Genomic DNA, 12,868 nt, shown 5'->3' on the forward strand with positions numbered 1-12,868 from the left:
CAGATGTTCACACGCAGGTGCACTTCTGATTGAGATGGAGTGAGAAGAGTTCATTAGTATTCAGACTGTTTCTGTATGTATGTATGGATGTTTTCATCTATCTATCTATCTATCTATCTATCTATCTATAGGCCCATGTATTACATTTTATGAACTAAGGCGTCTGACAAACAACAATTTAACCTAACTATCCTTTTTGTTATTAGTCATTCGATGTGTGTGTGTGTGTGTGTGTGTGTGTGTGTGTGTGTGTGTGTGTGTGTGTGTGAGAGAGTAATTACCGTTGAAGTAGCTCAAGCGCAGAAATCTTGTTTACACGAGGGGGAAGCGAGCCTCTCCCCCGCCCAGCGTGCTCACATTTTTAAGGCATTTATCCACAGGTCGACGGGAAGGCGCGAGCGACCTAATCTAAACAGCCTCGCTGATGGCCAGCGGATGGGATTAGCTCGAGCGCTTCCCCCTCTCTTCGGCTCTCAGTCGCGAGCAGGCTTTTGTCTCTGGCGCCGGTCAATCGCGCACCTGACTACTGGTTCAGCGGCGACTCACGTGAGACGCAGGTAAGAGAGGTTTGTCAGATGCATGACGCTGGCGCATCGCCGGGCCCACTGCCTGGCGACTCCACAGGCCAACTGGTTCCATTTGGGATGGAGAGTCGTTTAATCAGACGCAGGAATTATCAAAGGGACAAAACAAACGTTAGTAATTATGTCATCATTTTATTGACAGGGCTCGTTCTCTTTGCTGAGGCCACGAGGCTGGAAAGTGGCGCGAGACCCTGCTGCTGTGTAAGTATGTGGAGACGCATTTGACTAAAATGTGAGCAAAAAGATTCCTTAAATCTATCCCTGTCTCTCGGTGCTGTTCTGAGCTCTGGTCCTTCACTGTGCATGATGGACCGGTTCGTCGTGACCCGGTTGACCCGGTGTGACTTCTGAGTTTCTCTGCTTAAATCGCAGCGGCGAGTCCCGCGAGCTCTACCACACATGAGCATCGTCACATCACTCTAACCGGACACCTAGCAATGAGCTGAATTTTAATACACTTCGATTGGCGTATTTGTGCTCGCGGTTGCGCCGTGGACTGAGGCCAGAGCCTGACTGTGCTGGTGACTCAAGAAAATGTCCAAGTGGACCTCAGTCCGGAAGACGTAAACATGCCAAGATCCGACGTCAAGACGTCCTGTAAAGTTTCAAACCTGACCTACAATCACACACAAATGCTCACGCACATTTAAGTCAGTTCACTGGTAAAAGTTACTTGGTAAATAATAGTGAGAAAATACGGACTAACTCGATTTGAAATTTCCGCTGAATGTCCATTTTAGTCCACCGAGGAGCTCATCCCACTCGGGACAAGAAGCTCCGGCATCAGCGCAACCCGGTAAGCACGCGGGAACAGAAATGCAATTATTGATGCCTGTGATCAAATTATCACGTGCCCACGATATGGTCAATTAAATCAGAATGCCTTATTCCTAAACTCCAGGGTAAGGATTTAAGCCTATGGCTATCTATCTGACGCGAAAGCGGCTGCAGTGCTACACTTAAAATAATTATTTACAACTGGAGCTTAGCTGGAGAACGTCACCTCATCCCGGCTGGAGCTTGAGAGATGGTCATATTTACATTTTCACAGGTCGGGTTCAAAAGTCAGCGCGGCCTGATAGCGACTAATCTGCGGACTGGAGGGGGAGGAGACGGGTCTCCTTTAAAAGGAAAACTAGAAGATAAAGCGCTATCCGGAGCCGGCAGTCATGAATGAGTAGTAGACAATCTAAAATTAAATGAAATGAAATGAAATAAAATAAACAAAAAATAAAAATGTAATAAATATAATCAAAGAGAAGGGCATCAGCGAGAAGGCCGCATCCAGGGTCCAGGCCATCCAGGCACCCCCAGACTGCCGTGTGCGATTTGTTCTCATTCCAGTTGATCGAAATATTCTAGGTCATTTTTAAACCTTGAAATTACTTTTAAAGTTTTTTTCATTATTATCAGGCTATATTTAAAGAAACACAGACCATTGTGAGCTATCTTAACGAAATCATAGACTTGGCACATTCACATCGACTATAATGCGGTTTATTATGGTATAAATAATTTCGAAAATAATTAGTCATCATCGCCTGTATAGGCATTCCCTAATTGGTCATTCGCAAGCTGGACAAAGTGTATGAATATTGGTCTATGCAGTAATATTAATACAGGTTATTATTATTATTATTATTATTATTATTATTGCAACAATAATAATATGTGTAAAGTGATATAGACTAAAAAGAAAAACAGAAGGCTATTTATTTGGAGGACCATAATGGAAAACTTGTTTTCATCCGCGAGGTTGTGTCATAAATCAAATGTAGCCTCAAACATAAATTCAAAACAGCTATTATAAACCGGCTGGGTTGTATAAAGCCTAGTCACACACTCACCGGGGCTGTAGCCATTGCGTCATGGTCGTGTTATCAGCACTGTAGGGACATTTTTTTCCTCCGAAATGTTAAGATTGAAATATCTCGCTGGTGGTATATGGCGATTCCCACTCTTCCGCGATGCAGCTCCACTCGCGCTCCATCTCAACCGGGACCGCGAGAAGCTATGATGCCGCTCGCGCTTCCATTTCAAGCGGAGACAAGTTATTTTTTTCTGCGGGTAGAACCTTCTGTTCCACTCTCGCCGTGTCCTAGTGTGCGGGCCTAAGTGTAAGTATTTAGAGGCGGTGTCTATGATCAGGTATAGGCCTACTAAAGTTATTCTATAAGAATCCCTCCGACACCCAAGTCCATCTGCGGAGAGCTCCAGTCTGCAGTCTCCGGTGGGGTCGCATGCGGCAACCTCTGCGGCTAACCAACCGCTATTACACTTTATATCAGGCACCTGGGCTATTATTCTATTATAGGCCTATAAGAGCCTATTCGGATATTATAACAACTATCAGGATTTACCTGACTACTACAACAACTACTATTGCTGCTCGGGTTTCGGGTGGACAACATAAAAAACAACAACAACAACAGACTGTTATTATTATTATTATTATTATTATTATAATGATTATGATTATTAGCCTATTAGTATTATGTTATTTTGAATAGGTCTCAACTCGTTTCAGTTACTGTCTCTGAGCTCCGGACTATACCAAACCTTTTTGGCGTTTCCATCAGGCGAACACGCCTAACGACTCTCTTGGGGCAATGAGGAGCTGATGACCTCATTAACGACAACACCAAACACTTCACTGATGTGGTAAACTCTTATAATTACACTCGGTATGAAACATGGAACAAACAAAGCTATCACACACACACACACACACACGAGTGTGCGAGACCAACAGATGCCGTTTGGCTCTGAAGCGTAAAACACAGGCTCATCAGCCCCACTCAGGTTTCATTTGGCCAAGCCTAGAACAGCACTACTGTGTCAAGTTAACGGGGCTAGTCTGCGTCACGTACGGTGACTGGCGGGAAAACGGATCTGTTTCTAAACATTCAGGCCGTCTGAAGGATCGTGCCTCTCCGCCACAAACGCGAGCTAGCTCCCACTCTTTATCACACAACAAATAATGGGCTGATATCGGTTCTACGGGTCATAGCCCCACTCTTCTCAAATTGGAAAGTAATCCGCGTTGCGCCAAGGGTGTGTGTGTGTGTGTGTGTGTGTGTGGGGGGGTGTCCCACCCATATGAGGAGAGCACGTCCCTCCCTAACAGTGTGACGTCACCAGCCGCCCCGTTCGCATCGCCTCCCGGTGAAATCCTGGCTACAGACAGCACGGACCCCGGCGTCAGCGCCTCACGACCCTCCCCGAGCCTGCCCAGACACAGCCGTTCCCAGCCGTTCCTCTTGCCGCGCGTGACATGTTGATCTGTAAATATTTTGGGAAATGTTAATATTAGAAAGCAGAATGTCTAAATAAAGTCATTGCTCCGGAGGTCTTTATGTTGCAACCCTCCGTGTCCACAGGAGGGCCGTCGCTGGTTGCCCGCGCACACACTCTGATGATGCTCCCGAGCCCCGTCACTTCCACGCCGTTTTCTGTCAAGGATATTCTGAAGATGGAGCAACAGCTCGCGCTGCATCCGCACGCTCAGCACGGACTTCAACTGCAGCAGCACTTCCACACCCCTCCTGCGTGCGCTCTCGGTGGCGGAGACAGTCCCGGCTTCTCCGATGGCGAGGAGAGGATGTCGTATCTAAACACCCTGTCGGAGCACGAGAGCCTGGTGGATTCCAGCCTCTCCCCGGAGCTGTACGGCGCGCCCGCGCTCACACACCACTCTGAGGAGCCCAAACTCGAGGCGGACGGGCGCGAGACGGCCAGTGAGTGCTCAGATTTCCTCTGATCTCGCTCTAGTTGTGTAGCCCAGAGCCTCGTGTCGCTTGTAGCTGGTAGCCTACAAACCCAGAGTTCTCACACAGCCCCGCATAGAGGCTGGAGACTGGCTACTTAAGAAAGTTAAGCTCCAACTATCGTGTGCATAATTGCACACTATAACAAACTATAATCAGCATGAATTGAACAGGCTATAAACGACTTATTTATTTTTATTTAATTGTGCCGTTGTGTGTTTACATGGTAAGGCCTCTCTTCTGTATTGTTTTGGTAATGCTGTAATAGCGGGATGGTGAATAATTTGTATAGTAGGCCAATAGTATTTGTATAGTAATAGTATTTGTATAGTGATAGTGTTTGTATAGTAATAGTAATAGTAGCTAAATCATTCTGACATAAAGCGTGGAAAAATTGTTGAGTGCTGTAAAAGAGCGACAAGCAAAGATTTCTTAAAACAGTGTTGATCGTATAGTGTTGGTAATTTTGTTAAAATAGTGTCGATCTTAATAAGATCATCTTATAGTTTTTATAATTTTGTTTAGAGTGTTACATTTTATAGTGTTGGTAATTTGGTTAAAGTGGTGTTCTTTCAGTGTTTGGAAATAGTTAGTTATGTATGTAATTGTTGTATTTATTATTGTCATAACTAGTGTGTTATGGCGTTGTTCGTATGGGGTGTGTATACATCATTTTGTTATGTTGTGAAAGAGCTAGTAGCATAGTTTTGTTAAAATAGTTTGCTGTTATAGTGTTTTATAGCCCGAATATAGTGCAGTTATATTTATATATTTATATAGTTTTAAAATAGCGCTGTTAACTACAGTTTTTAAATAAGAGTTGTGTTGACTACAGTTAATAAATAGTGTTCTCACACTGACTTGTTCAATAACTCAAATAACAACATTTGCTAAATTGATATGTTAAACATTGTGTCAAATAATGGGGATATACTATATTTAAATGGACGTGCAATCAGTATTGCTGAACATGATTTGAAAGGAGTCGTTAGTTAGTTAGTGTTAAGCTGCATATTTGACAGAGTGAGCCGCGCGCTGACGGTTGCCTCTTCTCCTCAGAGAGTTGCATGGCGCTCGCGAAGGCACCGGAGAGCGAGCCCGAGGAGGCGGACGGCAGGCCGCAGAGGCAGCGGAGTCGGCGGAAACCTCGCGTGCTCTTCTCCCAAGCTCAGGTGTTCGAGCTCGAGAGGCGCTTCAAACAGCAGCGCTACCTGTCTGCCCCAGAGCGCGAGCACCTGGCCAGCACGCTGAAGCTAACGTCCACGCAGGTGAAGATCTGGTTCCAGAATCGCCGCTACAAGTGCAAACGGCAACGCCAGGATAAGACCCTCGAGATGGCAGGACACCATCACGCCGGGCCACCTCGTCGCGTGGCAGTGCCCGTTTTGGTTCGGGATGGTAAGCCGTGCCTCGCGGGATCACAGAACTACAACGCCACATACGCAGTGGGCGCCAGCCCGTACGGATACAGCAGCTACCCTGCGTACACTTACAACAACCCCGTCTACACAAACACTTATAGCTGCACGTACTCCAGCCTCCCGGCGCTGCCCGCGAGCACCTCTGCCAGCGCGCTCATGGGCCTGCCAAACCTCGGGGCAGCGCCTCAGCCTCCCGCACCACAGGGCCCTCCCGTGCCGCAGTGCCAGGGGACGCTGCAGGGCATCCGGGCCTGGTAGCCCAACAGGTCGGGCACAGGAGCACGAGGCTGGAGAGGCGCGGGACTGCTGGTGCTGAGGATGCGCGAGACTCGAGCGCAGGATGCGCTTCACTGATATATTAATGCCCACAGACTCATGCTCGCGAGGAGCCAGCAGCACTTGTGACAATATAAACATGCTATATTGGTGTCATTTTTACATGAAGACTGTTGCTTATAAATATCACACCTGAATGTCACTTCATAAATACGACCATTGCTTAAATCATTGGATATCATGACCTCGGCTGCAGATCATTTGGGGGGAAATGCGCGTCGGTGTCCTGGAAAGTTCCAAATGGTTAGTGCTCTGCGACTGATACGGTCAGCCGATCCTTTTGAAATATAATCACACTTCCCTTAACACTGACTTCAATTTATGCATACAATAATTTCAATAAAGGATATTGTAATTGGTTGTTCTCTGTCAGGTCAGACGACGTTTTTTCACAACAGAGGATAATTTACAAAACGAAATGTCAACGAAACGAATGCGAAACGAAAAAAAAAGGCTTTTGAAAAATGAGCTGGGGCAAGTTAGAATTCTAAAATAACTAATTTAATTACTCTCACCCACAGCTTGTTCACACATGCCAGGCGAGGACTGGTTGAGGTTGTTTGGGAGTTTTAAGGAATCTAGTTCCTGTTGAGACTATCTTTATAATATAGAGACTATCTTTATAATTCAACCACAAATGTCTACAGGGGACTGGGGAACAGCTCATTCGCGTTTTCTTAAACATGATCTATTATACACATACATAGGCCTATTAATTGTATGCTACATGCATACATTGTAATTGCATATATTATATCTTTCATATCATGACATATTATTATTATTATTATTACTACTACTATTATTATTACTATTATTAGTATCATTATTACTATTACTATTACAGAGTGTAATATTACAGGGTGTTAATGTGACGCTAATATGAATGGGGGTTTGGCCTTGTTTGGGGGCTGAGTGTAGGGCCCGGTGGACGGTCGCGTAGCGGGGGAAGCCGCGTGTATACAGCTCTCTGTCTCCGCTTGTCAGCGAGAGGCCAGCGGGCCTGTGAGGGGAACCAGAGCCTAGCGGCGGGGCCGGAATGCCCGGGAATGAAACACACACGCGCGCGCGCTCGAGCGCGAACATGCACACACACAGACATCTTCATAATGCTCAGACATTTACCATATTTTAGATGGGGAAAAAGAATGAATTAAGAATAGCTTTCGGGCACACAGAGAAATAACTTTCAGAATTAATCCACTACAACACCAGTCAGCAGCCCGATCGAGCTGGAAGTCAAGTCTGGAAGTCAAGTTAAACATGTTCGTGTTTAAGAGATTATCAAAAAACAACAACATAAAAACAGCGGATGCAGCGCAAACGGCGCACCAAACCGAAGCGAATCCTGCACGAGGCCATAGTTTGAGAGCATGGAGAGAATGGGTCTGACGGGCGCGGAGAAGTTCTGATTCCGATGGTTTCTGTGGAGAAAACCCGGAGACATGTCTGTTTAAAAACAGGGGGCAGTTTGCATTGTCATATACATGTGATATATCGAATGCTAAATGCTATACAAGTAATGGTATTTATCGAATGATCGAATGATCTGCTCAATAGGCCTACGCAAACTAGACACTAGTAGTTCTTAGAATGTAGAAACACATTGGAGTGAATGCCCCCACATACACATACACACACATACACTCATTACAAGAACAGACTATTCACAGTGACAGGGATGCGCCCCCCGCCCTTGGCATTAATTCGGAAAACTACAGAAATCTGATAAGGAGCGGGCGTCCGGCTGGTGTGGTTTCTCCAGCGCAGATCACTGATAGGACAGAGCACGAGCTCTAGGTCGGGTAAATGAGGAGGTCATGTCACGAGCATACCTGTGTCAGGTGGAGAACAGCGCGAGGTGGATAAACACGACTGGCGTCACAGTGGCGACGCCCGAGGACATGTATGCTCGCGCCATTGCGCGCTCACGTGCATGGAAGAGAGCACGAGCTGAGATCTACCTGGTAGAAGTGGTCTATTTCGTAAATTTCGGCACAATCTCCTCGTGCGCATGGGCCCGGACGTTGCGTCGGTAGAGCAGGTACCGATAGCTCCCGGGGCCTACGGCATCCCGCTGGCTATTCCTCCACATAATATTCCGGTAGACAATATTACAGGTCCGCTGGGTCATCCGCTAATCGGCGCGAGTCCTTTGTGTGATGGAATGTCTGTATGGCGCAGTTCATCCATTCTGGTGGATGGATCCCGTGGGGATGGATCCCTTTAAAACGGGTTTAACAGCAGAGGTGTGGGGGAAAAGTGGCGGCGTGGGTTCGACTATAGGCCCGACTGAAAGCTGAAGGGGGGGATCATGGGAAGGACGGCCTGGGGAGGCAGCTTCTCGAGCCCGCGCTGGAGAGGACCCAAGAGGCACGCACAGGCATATCTCCAGTCCTCCGCGGCAGTGATGCGCGCGGCGGTGGAATGCTGTGAGTAGAAGCGCCGGCCCGTGTCACCATACACTTCCAGTGCCCATGTCACCAACACATCCGTGCAGACACGTGGAGGCCCTTCGCTTACAACACAGCGTTGTTCACAACCTTGTTCTCTCTCTCTCTTTTTTTCTCTCTCTCTCTCTCTCCCTGGTCTGCGTGTCCGACTGGTTCCCCCATGCCATGTCTTAGAACTCAGCCTCATTGTCTCTCTCTCCCGGTTCTCCGTGTCTGATAGAGCCCACCTGCCATAGCCTTAGAGCACGCGTTTGTGTAGTAGTGTGTACGAAGGTCGAAGATGTTTGTACGAAGATGGTTGGCCTCAGTCCCTCAATAAGCTCCCCACAGTACACACACACACACACAGATGTTAGCAGGAGGCCGGTAGAGAGAGCTGATGAGGCTCTGCCCCGACATGCCGTGGGCGGAAAACATACCTTTTGAGCTGATCAGATGTCAGCTTCGGCCTCCATTACAGAGAACCTGAAGTGCCTCACTACCGCCACTAGAGGTGGAGTTGCTGCTTGCGCCGTGCTCTCTCTCTCTCTCTCTCTCTCTCTCTCACTCTCACACACACACGACCATTCTCTCTATCTTTCTCTCTCTTACTCTGTCTTTCTCACAAACGCACACACACACACACACACACACACACACCACACAAACGTGTTCTTGCTCAGTGAGGTGTCCTAGCTACAACCGCCTGCATGTTGCCTTGGAAATAAAAGCAAAAGGACATTCACAAATTAGATTAAATCTAAAAATGCTCAATGAATTCCGTGGCCAAGATGACCAGTCATCATCACAAAACCGGTCCACAGACATCAGACACGACATCCACGGACACCAGTGCAGGCAGGCTAGTGGAGCTCGGAGGATTTAATCAGGTCTACGTTAAAGTATGCAAAGGCGGAGTCATCGCGCGCACATTTCCACCAAGAGTCTCCTCCTCGCCCACGTCGGCAGAGACTACAGACGCAGATGGAAGGCGATACCCGCAGCGACTTAATCGCACGAGCTTCTCTGAAACACTGTAGCATGATTGCGCTTCATCACGCCGGGTTTGTTCTCCGGCAGCAACGGAGATTTCGCCGGTGCAATAAGGCGGAGTTGCACCTCGTTCTCTATTATTGACATTCTCAAGCATGCGTCTTGGAGTTACGTTGTTCTCTCGCGGGGAGTTCCCAGGACTGGTTGGAGAAAGCTGGAGATCTGCGGAACGGCGTGAGCTCTGTGTCTCTAGCCGACCTAGAGCACAGTTCTTTCCCTGGTCGCAGTCGCGTGGACAGCAAATGCACGCAGGTAATCTGCAGTGTCTCAGAAAAAAAACAGCGCGTGTAGAAGATTATTTCTAAATATGTGTGAGCCCATGTTGGCTATTCAGTAGGCTATAGAACAAGTCCGGTGAATAGTTTTGTTGCCGCACGCAAATGGAAACTCATCACGCAGTAACGCTGATAAATAAAGTATGTTCCTATATATTAGCCTACTGTACACGTGTAGATTGATGGATATAAAGCATGCAGCTCATTTGACATGAGCAATGGTAAACTGACAGTTATCCCTTAGAAATGCAGGATGCGCCGGTCTGTGGTCGGGGCGTTTCTGTTCACTAACCACGCGAGTGCGCAGCCACGCCACCACAAGATGCTAGTGGAGTGCGCGCACGAGGAAGTCACTTCAAGTCCAAAACGAAAGGGTCTTCAAACGAGAGCGAGAGCCGCCTTCTCTCACGCACTGGCCTGCGAGCTCGAGCGATAACTCTCCAGGCTCGAGCGTGCGCGCGCAGATCTGGCCGATGCGCTCAAGTTGACAGAGCAGAGGCGCAGGTAAAGATTTGGTTTCAGCACAGGAGATACAACTAAACGGCACCAACGGGTGTCAATATCTGCCTTAATTCACCTGACCTGAGCAAAGGCTGCAACAAACAAAGTTAACGTTTGGAAAGTCAGCAGAAGTTGAGCAGACAAGGAGAAAGGAGAGAAGGTGAAACAGTTAATGGTCAAATAGAATAAAGATGCAACAGCACTACCAATGAGATGCTAACCTGTAAGAAAAGTGTTATGCTGAAATTCAGTGGAGATGCTATCTAACCTACTTTGAAAATGAAGCTACATTAATGATAGGATGGATAATTAATGCTGTCATGGATATTATCTAAGCATGGCCCAAACATAACCTGGTCAAATGATTTCAATTATTGATCATTTACCAACACAGGAGACATGAGAGAGAAACCAGGGAGTTGAGGAGAAAGCGTGAGGAGAAGAGAGGGAAACCAGGGAGTTGAGGAGAAAGAGTGAGGAGAAGAGAGGGAAACCAGGGAGTTGAGGAGAAAGAGTGAGGAGAAGAGAGGGAAACCAGGGAGTTGAGGAGAAAGAGTGAGGAGAAGAGAGGGAAACCAGGGAGTTGAGGAGAAAGCGTGAGGAGAAGAGAGGGAAACCAGGGAGTTGAGGAGAAAGAGTGAGGAGAAGAGAGGGAAACAATAGGCCAAGGGCCCTCCCAAGTGAGTGAGAGTTCAGATGTGACACTCACTGTGTCAGAGGTCTCAATCTCTGCAGCCTGTGACCCTGCAATGTATAAATGCAGAATGTGCTACTCTTCTGAAGAGAAGCAGAACATTACTAGCAGATGGAGCAGGGGCCAGTAGAAATGTCCCCAAAGCCAATTTGGGAAAAGGCTCTCGAGATATACAGGTGCATCTAAAAAACAATAGAATATTGTTTGTTGGAAAAAAGTGTGTTAGTTGAATTTATAAACAAAATATGTTATAAACTGAACAAATCTATGGTTCTACGTTATTGTTGGCAAATGATCATTAAACCCTTTTACATTTCAGCCTTTTCTGTGGTTTAGCCTTGCATAGGCCTAAATAGACTACTTTGTTACATGAACCTTCGGCCTAATAGGCTGTATTGTAAGTGTGAATTATGCTATAATGTATTAAATATTTTTATATCAATTTACAAGATTTCTAGCGATGCCCTGACCTCGGAATTTAAAAAATCTATGGTCTTGCTTCCCCGATACGTGCGCGCATGCTGTTACATTAGTGGAATAAAGTGAGCTCTTCGTCAAAAGCACTTTTCACTAAAGCACCACAAAGCAATCGCCAGGAGCACACAAAAACACTGTCTGTCTGGGTATTCACTATGTGTTCTGCATGAGACAGTGTGTGTGTGTGTGTGTGTGTGTGTGTGTGTGTGTGCACGTGTGTGTGTGTGTGTGTGTACGCACGAGAGAGAGATTAAAAGACAGACATAGAGAGACAAAAAGGCAAGCTGTCTTATTAATAAATGGTCATTGTCTATGCAAGTCTGTGTAAGAGCTTTATTTTTGTATTATTAATTATTAGCTAAGAGCTTTATTATTATCATAATTATTATAAATATAATAATAATAATAATTATTATTATTATTATTATTATTATTATTATTATTTATTATTATTATTATTAATAATAATAAATGGTCCTTGTTGTGTCTATAACAGTGTAGTCTACTGATGCTCCCTATCCATGGTGTAGAACACTACCTTCATACTCCAGGTATACAGTGAAATGAACTTGATCATTTCATTAAATAAACCCAAATGATTATTTGGCACATTGTGTCATAACCAGGGCTTTGAACCAGATTTTTTTCCCAATTGGTTCGTTCCGAACAGAAACAGTATATTAACGTTTCCGGTTTTCGGTTCAACCCTAAAATGGATGTTCCTGAACTGGTTAGAACAAAAAAATAAAGTTCCCGAACCGGTTAATAACGTTCCATGTCAGCTGCGGGACATACAAATAAGTAGGCTGATCATTAGGACTTTGAAATTATATTGCTAGTCTACATATGTCTCTATCTCGTCATCAAACATTAAAAAGCACTATAGGCTACATTATGTAAGAGGCATGACTGTAATTCTGACATGCCTACATTTTATTCATATATTAATTAAGGAAAATGTCTACCAAGTTGTTTATTGCCAAACAACTGAACACATATCCATTATACTTCTTACATAGCTCAATTGGTGCAAATGACACAGGGCAGGCTACATAGCTGTCATTGAAAACTTCAATTGACCAAACCTGGTCAGGGCTCAATCAGTGCATTTGATTCTCTTATGTCATCAAACAATACAAAACCACAAAGCATTACAGAAGCATCCATCCAAAAGCCTATGCAACTCACATAGCTAAATCTGTGCAAAGCCTTGGTCATAACAGGTAATGTTGACTTTGTATGTGAACATGGATAGTTATGGGATGGAATGTTATGTGGATGTTGTATGTGAACGTGGATAGTTATGGGATGGAATGTTATGTATTGAT

The 12,868-nt window shown here is 45.8% G+C and overlaps 1 protein-coding gene across 4 annotated transcripts; it reads left to right on the forward strand.

The window, feature by feature from the left end:
- The first annotated feature begins 448 nt into the window (after positions 1-448).
- Positions 449-6,468, forward strand: nkx2.3 (NK2 homeobox 3). 4 transcript variants are annotated; one of them, XM_048270045.1, is made up of 4 exons: positions 449-557; positions 727-789; positions 3,965-4,321; positions 5,411-6,468. In XM_048270045.1, exons 3-4 carry the CDS (start codon positions 4,000-4,002, stop codon positions 6,028-6,030), a joined length of 942 nt encoding a protein of 313 aa, XP_048126002.1. In that variant the 5' UTR covers positions 449-557; positions 727-789; positions 3,965-3,999; the 3' UTR covers positions 6,031-6,468. The 4 variants fall into 4 exon arrangements, with proteins under 4 accessions (XP_048126002.1, XP_048126001.1, XP_048126000.1 ...); XM_048270044.1 differs by having other exon boundaries at positions 727-785; XM_048270046.1 differs by lacking the exons at positions 449-557; positions 727-789 and adding an exon at positions 3,803-3,868.
- The last annotated feature ends 6,400 nt before the right edge of the window (positions 6,469-12,868 follow it).

This window comes from Alosa alosa, chromosome 18 (genome assembly GCF_017589495.1).
Source record: "Alosa alosa isolate M-15738 ecotype Scorff River chromosome 18, AALO_Geno_1.1, whole genome shotgun sequence".
NCBI lineage: Eukaryota > Metazoa > Chordata > Actinopteri > Clupeiformes > Clupeidae > Alosa > Alosa alosa.

Excerpts from the sequence above, each read along its gene's own strand:
- nkx2.3 (XM_048270043.1), top strand. The coding sequence starts at position 3,940 with ATGTTGCAACCCTCCGTGTCCACAGGAGGGCCGTCGCTGGTTGCCCGC. Across the intron at positions 4,322-5,410 it reads GGACGGGCGCGAGACGGCCA|AGAGTTGCATGGCGCTCGCG; the intron begins GTGAGTGCTCAG and ends TCTTCTCCTCAG.